This window comes from Symsagittifera roscoffensis, chromosome 3, assembly GCF_963678635.1.
Source record: "Symsagittifera roscoffensis chromosome 3, txSymRosc1.1, whole genome shotgun sequence".
NCBI lineage: Eukaryota > Metazoa > Xenacoelomorpha > Acoela > Convolutidae > Symsagittifera > Symsagittifera roscoffensis.
The window spans coordinates 24,534,187-24,546,990 of record NC_087064.1 but is presented as its reverse complement, the minus strand read 5'-3'; the positions used below and the strand labels follow the sequence as shown (position 1 = coordinate 24,546,990).

The window sequence follows — 12,804 nt, the reverse complement described above, 5'->3', positions numbered from 1 at the left end:
TACTTTCCATGGTTTCGGGCGACACTGACGTCTTGGTTGTACAGGGCAACGAAAGATCACATGAGAAAACATCAAAAGGAGTATCGACAGTTCCAGGCCGAGATTGGGCCGGAAGCTTTCAAGAGACCCCTGCTAACCCATCGTAATGCGATCACGACGGGATGGAAGAGAGTGGGTAAGATGTCTAGAGACAACACCAAAGCGTGGGAGTCGATACTAGAGGAAGACCTGGCGAAGAACGTGAGCTTGAGCCTGCACAACTCCTTTTGCTTGAACCGAGAAGCTAGGGTGAAGGCACTACCCAACCAAGCAAAGAGATTGCAGGAGCAGAGAGAATGGATGCGATCCTATGAACAGCTGAAGGCTTGGGAGGAGATTGTGATTAGTTCCGATGATGAAGAGGAACTGTTGAGACAGTTTGCCGCATCTAGCACTTCAGGATGCAGTACCTCCAAGGCGAAGAGCACGAGATGAATGGGCAAATCGGATGGATCTTGAGTCTTGAGAGGGAAGGGGGGCTTGAGTGTGAATCCGAGTGAAACTTGGATTCACGAAAAAGAAATTTTAACAAAGTAAATATTGTTACTAATATACTATATCTATTATATAAATCAAAATGCTGCATGACAATTTCCTGATTGAATAGGACAAAAGAGATTTTTAAATGATTGGCTTGAAAAGCGAAAATTCAAAGGTGCAGGTAAATGCAGATTTTGATTGCTGTCTAGCAATAGTGTGAAAATTTTAAATGGTCGTGAATTTTGGGGTGTAGATAATCTTAAATCTGCTGCAAACTTCTGTAAATGACCACTGGCACTGTATCTTGAGCAACACTCGGTTTTTCTGGGACTCACTGGCAGAAGACAGCGCGCGATGAGGACATCGATCTCGAGTCCGGGGAGTATGTGCCAGTCGGTCATATTTGGAAGTTTGACCTTGAGAAGAGCAGAAAATACTTGATTTTGAAGTGAAATTTAATTTTTCAAAATTTCGAATGGAACATGTCATGCACGATTTTCTCGCGATAACTGAAAATCAGAAAAAGAAATCAGAACAATTTTAGAACAATTGCGGGAAAGTTGTCAGATAAAAAACGAGTGGGAAATTGCTATTCGCAATTTCCATCATAGTGAACAAGAGTAGAGCTGTCCTATCTGAAATAGAAGACAGAGTATTCCCGAGAGAGCAATTATTCGAACTGGACCAGAGTGAACCTTCGACGGAAAGGTGGACAGCTTGAGTGTCCCAATGGTCCACATAAAACTTCGTTCTTGAGTTCAAACTTACCCTTACCATTCAAACTGATAAACATTGAACTTATCTAGTTACTTTAGTTAATTCTAGAGTTGCTCACCCATTTAATTACTTCCTGTGCTTGAGCGCATCAACATGTGAGTCCTTAATTTAAATTTCTAGAGTGTGTTTTGTGATTGTTATGTTGAGGTAAGGCGAGTTTTAGGTTGATCCATCTGAAATGGATCAAAGTCACACTGTCTAATAAAAAGTAACCTAACGGATTGTTCCAACCCGGTTTTTAACGGCGTTCATGTATTTTGGGTATCTAGAGACCTAAGTATGGGGACGTTCTTAATTCTAGAGTGGGGGGATATTTTAGTAGTAGCCTTTAAGCTGTAACGGGTCGTAGTCTCATGTCACAAGCGAACCGAACTGGCTCCGACCGTTCTTGAGGTGGGAAAACACAAGAGATAGTGTCCCTGACCCTTGAGCCAGTGGTTATAGGGCCTATTTTTCTTAAGCCTCATGTGTGACTGCAGTAGACGAATGTTACAGTTGTCCTTCACTGGTTTGTTGCATGGTCCACATCTAGTAGCTTTTGCTTGAGACATATCAAACCGGAAACTATTTAATAAGTTTATCACAACAATTAGGCTAATAGGCAACACAGATAATTTAGTTAAAGTAACTTTTACAGTGATGATTATATTTGATAACAAAAAAGCATTGTAGCATCATGTAAAGACAGGTTTTGAATACTGAAGGTTTCAGAAAAAGCGTTAGGTCAGTGTTCCGGTGTAGCAAGTCACTTTTTTTTACAATTTTCAGAAAGTAACAGCAATTTTACAAAAATTCAGAAAAGTCTAGTACAAGAGGGCTGGTTAAACTTCCCAAAATTATAGATCCATTTATTCACCTTAACTGTCTATCAACGTCATATTGCCGTATATTGCTATGTATATGCAAGATATAAGTTTGTCGAAGACGCGTTGCTGCGTTGTTTACGCTAGGTTACGTTCATTTGACTTTTGTAATTGCTTACATATTTGTATACTGCGTTTTCTTTTTATAAATTAGCTCATTTTCAACGAATCAAAGTCTCTTTTCAGATATCATTGACTGGCCTTTTAACGGTATTGGAATCCGGCAATAATATCTGATTTTTCATAATAGAAATGAAGCTCAGTGACCAGGTTCTGAAGAAATTCCGGGTTGCAAAAATTTTCAAGGAAAATACCGATAAAATCAATTCAATCGACTTCTCGGAAGATGGAACAACTCTGATTTCGAGCAGTGACGACGATTCAATACAAATTTACGACGTGGTCAAAGGAGTTCCTGGAAAAACGCTTTTTAGTAAGAAATATGGAGTGGATATAATTCGGTATACCCATCAAGCAAACTGTGTCATTTACAGCTCCAATAAAATCGATGACACTCTGCGATACCTTTCTGTTCACGACAACAAATACATACGATACTTTGCGGGACATTCCAAAAAAGTTGTCACTTTATGCATGTCACCAGTTGATGATACTTTCCTTTCTGGGTCTCTTGACAAAACTATTCGTCTTTGGGACTTGCGATCCACAAACTGCCAGGGGTTGATGAATCTGCCCGGTAGACCAGTCGCTGCCTTTGACCCCGAAGGATTGATCTTTGCAGCTGGAATAAACTCTGAAATGATCAAATTATATGATCTGAGATCATTCGACAAAGGGCCTTTCTCAACATTCCGACTTCAACAGGACAAGGCTTGCGACTGGACTGGTATGAAGTTTAGCAATGACGGTAAAATGATACTGATTTCTACTAGTGGGTCTATAATTCGATTAGTCGATGCGTTCCAAGGAAACTTGCTGCAAACCTTCACTGGTTTCAACAATACCAGAAACGCTCCTTTGGAGGCGAGTTTCACTCCAGACGCTCAGTTTGTGTTGTCTGGATCAAGCGATGGTAAGCTCCACGCATGGTCTTGTGAAACAGGGGCTAAAATAAGCACAATGGAGGGCAAGCAATCTTCAACAATTTACAACGTTCAGTTCAACCCCAAATATATGATGCTAGCGAGCACCTGCAATCAAATGAGTTTTTGGATTCCGGACATCGAAGAAGACGCTATGAATGCAGAGCTTGGGGCATTCAAAAAATGAGATAGCTCTGATATAATTAGCGATAAATAATTTCTTCAAGAATAGGCGATACATTTTGTGCATGTTGTTGATATCAATTTTTATCGAGTTTCGAGTGTAATATCCATGCTTCTCTTTCAATAATTTCTTTCTAGATGTTTTTCCTTTGTTTCAATTTAACTATCTTCTGTTTTGTTTTGATTTTTCTCCAATTTATTTTTCATTTTGGTGACTTCAAAAAAATATTAATCCATCTCCATCTCAACAATTAGCTTCAAATATTCTTTGGGTTTTCAGAGGATAATGCTAGCAGAATGTGGCTAAAGCATGTTTGTTTTCGTATTACACATGCGGTCAATCCAAATTCATGCACCAGGTTTTATCAGCTGAGATCAGTGTACAGACAAACTAATTATTGGCCTCCTGATAGGGAAAATGATGGTTATACGGATGAGACTCGAAATGAAGTAGAGAAATATTGGAGCGAGGAGCTGCAAAAATACATGAGGAGATATCATGATAAAGTTAAAAACAAAGACAAAACGCTGCCTAAATGTTACTGCTTGTCTATGTTTCCGTACCCATCCGGTAAGTGAGCGTTAATTGTACTTCAGCCATCTCTTTAGATTAATTATGTTTAGTGACATTTAGTTTCGGTGATTTTTTCATATGATACAATTATTGATTAAAAATACTCAAGAAAAGGGTGGCCTTAGAATTCTAATTTTACGGAATACTGGATTAAATTAGGTTTTCTGAAGCATTCTTTAACGAAGAGGTCAATGGTGGTATTTAGCGAAAAGGCGGACTGTTGTGATGATGACCCTTAGTATGCTAGACACAATCCTCTTGAGGTAATTAAAGAGCATCTTTGCCGACTCCGATTCAGAAAACAAAATTGTAAACCTTATGACTCTGAATCATTGGCTCATCTGCACTCTTTTTTACCAGGTAATTTACACATGGGTCACGTGAGAGTGTACACGTTGAGTAATCTGTTCGCCCAGCTCTACCGCATGAAGGGCTATGACGTCATCCACCCCATAGGATGGGATGCATTTGGACTGCCTGCAGAGAATGCTGCCATTGAAAGAGGTGAGTAATTGGCTGTGGAAGCATAAAAGTTTTATGAACTTAACTCATTGCGATTGTTAGAAAAATTACACATTGCTGATGTTCCGTCATTTAGCACACGATCCTAAGTTTTATCGATGATTCTTTTTGGATTTAGTTTTCTTTCTCATTTTATATGTATAAGAGTTCACTTAAGAGGAAATATATAGGTCTTGGTGTTTTGCTCCGACCATTGAAAAGGGGAGGAACTTTGTATTCGGGTGTGGTTTAGTTTTCTCCACGCAAAATCAGGTACCATAAATTGGACTGGTTCGAGTGATATATAATTTTAAAGTGCTTTCAGTCGCAATTTGAGGGACATTAAAAACTTTCAAAAAAATGTGTGTCGAGAAAAACTGTTGAAAATAGTTGGAAGTTGTTTTCTGTGCTCTTAGTCAGTGTTGGTCCTCTAATAACAAAGTACGTTTTAAACACTGTTTAAAACGTCTGTCAGAAATAGCGTGTTATTTTCTCGTGTCATAAACGACGTCATAACAAGCCAGCCTCCGATATGTACTTGAGATTACTTGCATTTGTTCCCACCTCGGCCGGCTTCGAAAGAGTTTTCTCGACGATGGGAATGGTTGAAGACGGAAAAAGAAACAACTTGGACAGTGCAAAAACAGCAAAACTTTTATTTGTACGCGTGCTCTTAATTCAAAAATATCTGCGTAACGTTCGGCGTTCTACTACTGTGCCTAGTGAAATGTATCTTGATGGTGAAAAAGCTCGCTCCGACCAAGATAAAGCTGAACTTTTCAACCGGTATTTCCATTCCGTCTACAGCAACATTCCATATGATTCAAACCTAGACAGTGATAATGCGACCCTCCTAAATCATTTTCATTTTAATATCATCGAAATAGAAGACATTTTAAAAAATCTTAACATAAACAAGTCAAAAGGACCTGATAGAATGGGAAACCTGCTCTTTAAACAGCTCTGGAGCTCCATCTCAAAATCATTAATGTTACTTTTCAATACGATTGGGAACAAGCAGCAATTCCCATCTACTTGGAAAGTAAGTGAAATAGTGCCTATCCACAAGTAAAATAACAAACAGGTAGTCTCCAATTACAGGCCAATCAGTCTTCTGAATGCTACATCGAAGGTATTAGAAAAACTGATGTGTGATAAAATGTACTCGAAGGTGCAAAAACTGCTGCATAACTCACAACATGGTTTCAGAACTAAACGCTCAACCATTACTAACATCATACTCTATCTCCACGAAATCTATCTAACGTACGACAAAAAGAATGTAAATAACCTTTCATCCCTGTATCTCGATTTTGAAAAGGCGTTTGATAAAGTCAACCACCTGAAACTAATTGAAAAGCTTTCTCATACCGGCTTCAGTGGCGCGTGCCTTGGTCTGCTGAAAAATTATCTCAGTGATAGATACCAGCAGGTGCGAATCGGGCATTGCATCTCAAAATTACTGCCAATAACACTTGGGGTTCCGCAGGGATCAATACTTGGCCCACTAATGTTTATTTTGTACATAAATGACCTGCCAACGGTGGCCATGTCCAACTGCTTCGGCTATGCTGACGACTATAAAATTGTCTCAGATAACGCAATAACCCTGAATATCGACTCGAATAAAATTTGGAACTGGTGCTCCAAGAATTTTATGTGTTTGAACCTAAGTAAATGCAAAACCCTTCAGTTTAAAGGCAGTATGTCTGTTTGCATGAAAAAACAGAATATACCAGGAACGGATCTTATGAAAGATCTTGGACTTATAGTCACAAACAACCTGTCTTGGACGGAACACGCTAAAACTAGATCCGCTAAATCGCTAAAAGTTTTCTTCTCTTTAAAAAGAAACCTAGCCAATAGCTCGACCATAAGCACTAAAAAGAATGCATACAGAGGATATGTAGTGCCAACAATCAGCTATGCATCGTCTCTTTGGAAACCATCTAAGTCTGAACTGGCACTCACTGAGAAGGTTCAACATCGAGCAAGTATCTGGATATTAGGCACAAACAAGCTTTCATATAAATCGCGTCTTCAAAGACTTCACTTACTACCACTGTCCTTATATCATGAAATGCATGAAGTTTTACTTTTTGCTAGGATTATCAACTCGAAAACTGACCTTGATTGGGAGAAGTATGTACAGATTATTGATACAGGCATAACAAGATCTCACGCAATACCCTTTTATACCAGCAAATGCTTCCGACTGAAAAAATGCGAATCTGATTTTTGGCAACGAGCATGTTCACTTTCAATTATATTTAATAGGCATCTCAACCAAGATGTCATCAAATCAACGCAATGCAAAGAAGAACTGACAACTATCTACTGGCGCTACTTCACTGCGAAATTCAACGAAAACCTCCCCTGCACCTGGAAATTATGCTGCGACTGCACAAACTGCATCAATACTGCAAAACTGAATTTCTATGAGACTCAATAAACTGAAAGTGACAGGGAAGCAATTCCCCTGGAACTTATCCTAAATCCTTCATTATTATTATTATTGTTATTATATTGAATTTCATTAATAAACGTTTTTGCTCAGTTTTTATTTTTGACATTTTAAACATTAATGACGTTATAAACGTTTAAAACGTTATAAACGTCCTTTTTCCAAAAATGACAAATTGACCAACACTGCTCTTAGTGCATTTGACGACAAATCCCAGAAGTTCATTTTTAGTCGGGACTTCTATTTTAGACTTTCGTGTCTGCTAATTTTTATCGGCTTAGATCCCGCAGAAAGATTCGGATATCTTTTTAGCAGTTTGAAAGCATTTTTGTTTCAGGCATTTTGTCCTTTTTAGCAATTTTTATCTTTTACTAAGACAATATGATTAAGGTCGGTGCTGGTAATCATATTCGTACATTTTTGTATCGCAAGTGATGGGAAGCTCTGCTTCGCCTCTGTGTTTTAAGTCCTTTGTTGAAAGGAAGGCAAACTTCACTATCCAACAGGAAGGCAAACTTCACAATTAGTTTTCAGATTTCCCAGCGGAATTAAAATTTACAAATTATCCACAATTGATTTACGAAGGAATTTAAATATTGATCCAAGTTTTTCAAATTGGGTTAATAACTTGCTTTTGAATTACAATGAGCTTTAAGGCCATACTTTTTTGTCTTGCGTCCATTGACTGAATTTCGAAAATTGCGTCCATTGACTCCTATCTTACTGTCTGTTGGCTCGGTTTTTTTTTAGAAAAACGACATGTGGTTTCGAATTTTTTATCGCTACCGAAACGACCAGAAAGTTCTGTTAAACATGTTAACTTAAAAATTATAATTTGACAGGTATCGACACAGCCACCTGGACTAGAACCAACATTGACTCCATGCACTCTCAGCTGGACAGGCTGGACCTTCTCTTGGATTGGGACAGTGAGGTTGTTACTAGTGATCCCAAGTACTATAAGTGGACTCAGTGGCTGTTTCTCCAGCTGTACCAATATGGCCTGGCTTATCAGGCCAATGCCACTGTCAACTGGGATCCAGTTGACAAGACAGTTCTAGCCAATGAACAGGTAGAGTGATTGTCGTTAACTGGGATGATAACAAGGGATAGTCAGCTGTTTTTAAATATCTCAAAAAATTCCATCAACTTTAAGTTAGATTATCTTTTTACGTTAGAACTTGACTTGATTCAAGTTTATGAAGTAGATTTGGTCAGAATTTTAGAATTTTTCTATTATGTTAATGACTGTCATTACCTGTGGCGAATAGCTAAGGTTGTTTAATGGAAGGGGAGAAATATATGAATAAAAACTTAAGGTCGAAGCAATTAATTATTTTTTTCCAATTTAGGTCGACGAACAAGGCAAGTCCTGGAGATCGGGAGCAACAGTTGAGAAACGTCGTCTCAAGCAGTGGTTCCTCGGAGTATCACGTTTCTCTAAATCTCTCCTTGAAGGCTTGAGTAATCTAAAGTTGTGGCCGAAACACGTTAAGGAACTACAGCGACAGTGGATTGGGAAAGAGTTGGGTGTTACATTTGTATGCGATGTAGTTAACTCGTCCAATGAGTTGGTTGATACCCTCTCAGTTTTCTCTTTAGACCCAGAAAAGGTCAAACACTCCACTTGTGTGTTTGCGCACATTGATAGCTTTTTACATGGAGAAGAGGCGCTCTATGTTAAGAATCCAATGTCTGGAAAAACAATGAGTGTACGTGTTTTCGATACGAAAAATTTTGCAGATAGCGGTAAAGTTTTTTTCGAAACGGATCAGACAAAAAAAGTTTCACATGAAAACCAATACAATGTTAATTCGAATAAATTGCAAGAGTTTGTTGACTCAAATATCAGTAAAAGTTGTTTTGTATCTACGAGTCGAGTGCACGATTGGCTGATTTCGAGGCAGCGATTTTGGGGTGCACCGATACCTGTTGTACATTGCGATGATTGTGGGACAATTCCAGTGGCTGAAAAAGATCTCCCAGTTTCACTGCCAGACAGACAGCCAGACAAAAGCGCTTTGAGTGATTATCAAGATTGGCTGGAAACGGAGTGTCCAAAGTGTGGTAAATTAGCCAAGCGTGAATGCGACACGATGGATACTTTTGTAGATTCATCATGGTACTTTTTACGCTACTTGGATTCAAATAACGAAAAGATGATTTATAATCCGATCAAAGAGAGCAAGTTCATGCCTGTTGATTTATACGTTGGAGGCATAGAACATGCAAGAATGCATCTACTGTACGCCAGATTCATAATGCATGTGTTTTACGATTCGAAGCTAGTGTCGAGCAAAGAACCGTTTTCTAATTTACTGTGCCAGGGACTAATGTTAAGCCAGTCATTTAAACTAGAAGGATCAGGGCAGTACGTTGTACCAGAATCAGTTACCGCAAAAGATACTTCGAAAGATTTGATACATACAAAAACTGGACAAAAAGTTGTGACGCAGTACGAAAAAATGAGTAAGTCAAAGTACAATGGTATAAACCCTGACGATTTGGTGAGACAATACGGGTCGGATACTGTAAAGTGCTACGTTCTTGACAATATAAACCCGACGAAAGAAATTTTCTACAATCCCAGAAATCTGATGGGCGTGATTCGATGGAGAAATAGGCTGTGGATTTTGGTTACAAATTTCATAAATCACCATTCATCGGAGGAAAATACTCGTTATGTGCAGTCAAAAAAAGAAACTTCAGTTGAGCATTTGTGGAAACAAAGAAATAAAGCGGTTTTGTCCTATGAAAATATGAATTGTTTTGAAGTTGCCGACTTGCGACCTGATAAGACTTTGAGGCAGACACAAGCTTTGACAAATATGTTGAAAACTTTTGACCCGTCTTATTACGGAAACTTGATATTTCAAAGAAGCTTACTTGATTTGGTTATCATGGTTGCTCCTTTTATGCCACTTGTTTGCTCAGAACTTTGGTCAGGATTGTCCGATCACGTGGGACTAGAAGTGAAAAGCATGAAATGCTATGATTTCAAGAAAAGTGTGCTAGAACAGAAATGGCCTGAAAAAGCAGACGGGTCTGAGTTAAACATAGAAATAAATAAAAATGTATAATTTGTAAAAATGAAGCCTTGTTTCTTGCAGAAATCTATCACTGAAAACTGAGTATTCGTTTTTTTTACTTCCTCGAAAACAGCAGTTTAAAATCAATATTAACGTCATTCATATTAAAATGTTCCCAAGTTTCATGGAAGTGGCATTATGCAATCATTTTTTTGCTGTTATTTTAAGGCTGATTCTTTCAGATTGTTGACTGAATTACATTGTGTTTGATAACGTCTCGATCCGTCATGCCTTCTGATGGGGGCGTGAAGGAGAAGAGAAATGCTTACTTGAACCGGGAGGCGTACTCTTTAAGAGGCCGAATAATTATCATAACAGGGGCCAGTGCAGGAGTGGGCAAGGAGGCAGCACGTGACTTGGCCTTGCGAGGAGCTACAATTGTGATGGGTAATAGAAACCTGGAAAAGAGCTACCGGGTCATCCAGGCACTTAGAGAAGAAGAAGGTAGAGAAATGTTACCCGATGATCGCTTCGTGGTTAAAAGACTTGATTTATCAGACTTGGATAGTGTTCGAGAGTTTGCCGAAGAGGTCAAAAAAGATTATCCTGTTATTGACGTTTTGATAAATAACGCGGGTAAAATGGCGGGAAAGAGAATGGTTACAAAAGATGGTTACGAGTCCCAGTTCCAAATTAACCATTTGGGTCATTTTTTATTGACTTTCCTGTTGATAGAAAATATTTTGGAGTCTGAAAATAAACCGAGAATTATAAACGTGTCTTCGAAAGCGCATAAACATGCAAGTGACAACTTCATTAATGACTTGCAAAGTGAGAAGAGGTATGGTTGGAAGGGAATCGTGACATACAGTAATACGAAACTGATGAATATTTGGTTCACAAAAGTTATGGCGCGTAAATATGAAGGTAGAATTACCTCATACGCCGTGCATCCGGGCTGTGTAAAAACAGATCTGAAACAAAATAGCCTAACGTGCAAACTTATATACTGCGGTACTTGGTGCTGCTCCAAGAGCGTGCGGAAGGGTGCATATACGACAATTTACTGCACTGTGAGTGCAAAAGCAGGTCAACAGACGGGGCTTTATTACTCGGGGTCAAAGGTCACAAAGCCAATGTTTATGGCAGAAGACGAAGAGTTGGCTCAAAGATTGTGGATTGAGAGCTGTAGAATGTTAAATATTAATTGGGATTTAACGAATCTTAAGGAGAATTTCATAAGAAATAGTGAAAATTCAAGTAAAAAATACGTATCGACTGCAAATGATTCAAAACAGGAACAAAGCTACGACTGAAGTGCAATGTTTTTCAATTAAGGTTTTAAGGATCCCTGTCTGTTGACTTTGAGATGACGTTAATATGAATTAGAATTATCGAGATAAGGTGGCGAGAAAATCATAATAAAAATGATCAGACGTTTAACGGCAACCGTGTTGTAAAAAGGTACGATGCAATATTGAGTTCGGGTGTCATGTGTTGTTTTGTGATTTTCGAGTATTTGTAGAAGAGAAAATGCATCGAAAATGGGAAACATCACGCTTCGTCATGAAACTGTTTAAGTCGATGCGTATTTACACTAAATAACTTGAAAAAAAATTTGAGCGCTTTCGTGGAAATACATAAAATGAAAAAGGGGAAAATGTATTCATCAAAAGATGCGTATGAGTTGTATGAAATGTGAGCCAGTTCAGCGGATGAAGCTAACAAGGCTAGTGGCTTCAATTAGCAGTTTTTGGTCAACTAGTTCTTTTTTTGTGACACTGTAGTCAGCGAACTTTCAAAAAGTCATCAAAAATGTCATTTAAACAAGAATTGTCTTTCGATGAGCAAGTAGCACAGGATAATCTAAATACGATCATTTATTCGGAAAAAACGCTTATGAAAACTAAACCAAAACTTGTTATTGAAATGAGTGAATTAACATTTCTTTAGATCGATATCTTGAAATCATATTAAAGTTGTTCACGGTCAATTTTTTGGCGTGGTAATGATCTGAAGCTTCGTTTTCAAGTTCAACTGGCGAGCGCTATTAAACCGTAATATAGACTACTTTTTTTCGGGTTAACTTTTTTAAAACAGAATCACTTGTATCTTGGTTCATATTAAACTCAAACCTCCGTGCTTAGTGTCCGGCACTTAGCATGGAGGTGAAGAATACCCCTGGGGCGGCAAATGTTGTGAGTTGGAATCTGACGAGGAACTCCTTTTTTTCAAACCTCAAATATTCCCTTCCAAAAAAATGTCGGCATATAGTTTGTCTGCTAGTTTTGTCGGCTTAGTTGCCATATTGTAGAATTGATTTTTTTGTACGCAATTTTCTATGTAGTTGGTGTCAGTATTTTAAGTTACGCCTGCGCTTTTTAATTTACCTGGCCTTGACTTCGATTTTTTTGCTAGTTTTTTTCTTCACTTAAAAACTATATTTGGCTTAACTGATTTCGGTTTGTTTTTTATCGGCTTAGTGACCTAATTTGTGTTCATTTCAAAGCTAATGAAAGCATCTGTTTTTTTGTTTCATTTAGGATCGTATAAAAAGCTATAGTTCTCAGAAAAAGTTTTATAGTTCCAAGTTTTTCGTGGCTTTAATTATGTTTTTGGTTCTACGGAAAATTTTTAAAATTTCGTCGGCTCTGTTGGCGCTTGTTAGTTTTTTCAAAGTTTTCATTAATTGCCTTCGATTGTGTTTCTGGACGTGTTTTTTTGATTTTTTGGGACCCAGTGGTTTTATTTTATGTCTTCTATCTTGCTTTGATTTTATGTTGCTTGCATGGCAAAAGGTGCGAAGCTCCACTTCGCCTCTGTGTGTCAATTATGTCAAATATTAATTCCG

General features: G+C 38.2%; 5 protein-coding genes across 6 annotated transcripts in view; 3 read left to right on the top strand and 2 right to left on the bottom strand.

Moving 5' to 3' along the window:
- The window catches only part of LOC134841515 (leucine-rich repeats and immunoglobulin-like domains protein 2), a 441,437-nt gene extending 439,559 nt beyond the window's left edge, over nucleotides 1-1,878 (bottom strand). The window contains exon 1 of the mRNA XM_063857542.1: nucleotides 1,863-1,878. The gene's annotated coding sequence lies outside the window, so the exon portion shown is untranslated. The remainder of the gene's footprint in view (nucleotides 1-1,862) is intronic.
- The window catches only part of LOC134841516 (cAMP-dependent protein kinase regulatory subunit-like), a 173,977-nt gene extending 172,085 nt beyond the window's left edge, over nucleotides 1-1,892 (bottom strand). For both annotated transcript variants that reach the window (XM_063857543.1, XM_063857544.1), the window contains exon 1: nucleotides 1,864-1,892. The gene's annotated coding sequence lies outside the window, so the exon portion shown is untranslated. The remainder of the gene's footprint in view (nucleotides 1-1,863) is intronic.
- A 428-nt stretch (nucleotides 1,893-2,320) lies between these two features.
- Nucleotides 2,321-3,559, top strand: LOC134841517 (WD repeat-containing protein 82-B-like). Its single transcript, XM_063857548.1, has one exon. It carries the CDS (start codon nucleotides 2,412-2,414, stop codon nucleotides 3,387-3,389), a length of 978 nt encoding a protein of 325 aa, XP_063713618.1. The 5' UTR covers nucleotides 2,321-2,411; the 3' UTR covers nucleotides 3,390-3,559.
- Nucleotides 3,560-3,669: 110 nt separating this feature from the next.
- Nucleotides 3,670-10,159, top strand: LOC134841425 (probable leucine--tRNA ligase, mitochondrial). The gene is made up of 4 exons (XM_063857405.1): nucleotides 3,670-3,956; nucleotides 4,320-4,463; nucleotides 7,767-7,996; nucleotides 8,277-10,159. The coding sequence occupies exons 1-4, from the start codon at nucleotides 3,683-3,685 to the stop codon at nucleotides 10,002-10,004; spliced, it is 2,376 nt and encodes a 791-aa protein (XP_063713475.1). The 5' UTR covers nucleotides 3,670-3,682; the 3' UTR covers nucleotides 10,005-10,159.
- Nucleotides 10,160-10,169: 10 nt separating this feature from the next.
- On the top strand, nucleotides 10,170-11,920 carry LOC134841426 (retinol dehydrogenase 12-like). Its single transcript, XM_063857406.1, has one exon. The coding sequence runs from the start codon at nucleotides 10,241-10,243 to the stop codon at nucleotides 11,267-11,269; it is 1,029 nt and encodes a 342-aa protein (XP_063713476.1). The 5' UTR covers nucleotides 10,170-10,240; the 3' UTR covers nucleotides 11,270-11,920.
- The last annotated feature ends 884 nt before the right edge of the window (nucleotides 11,921-12,804 follow it).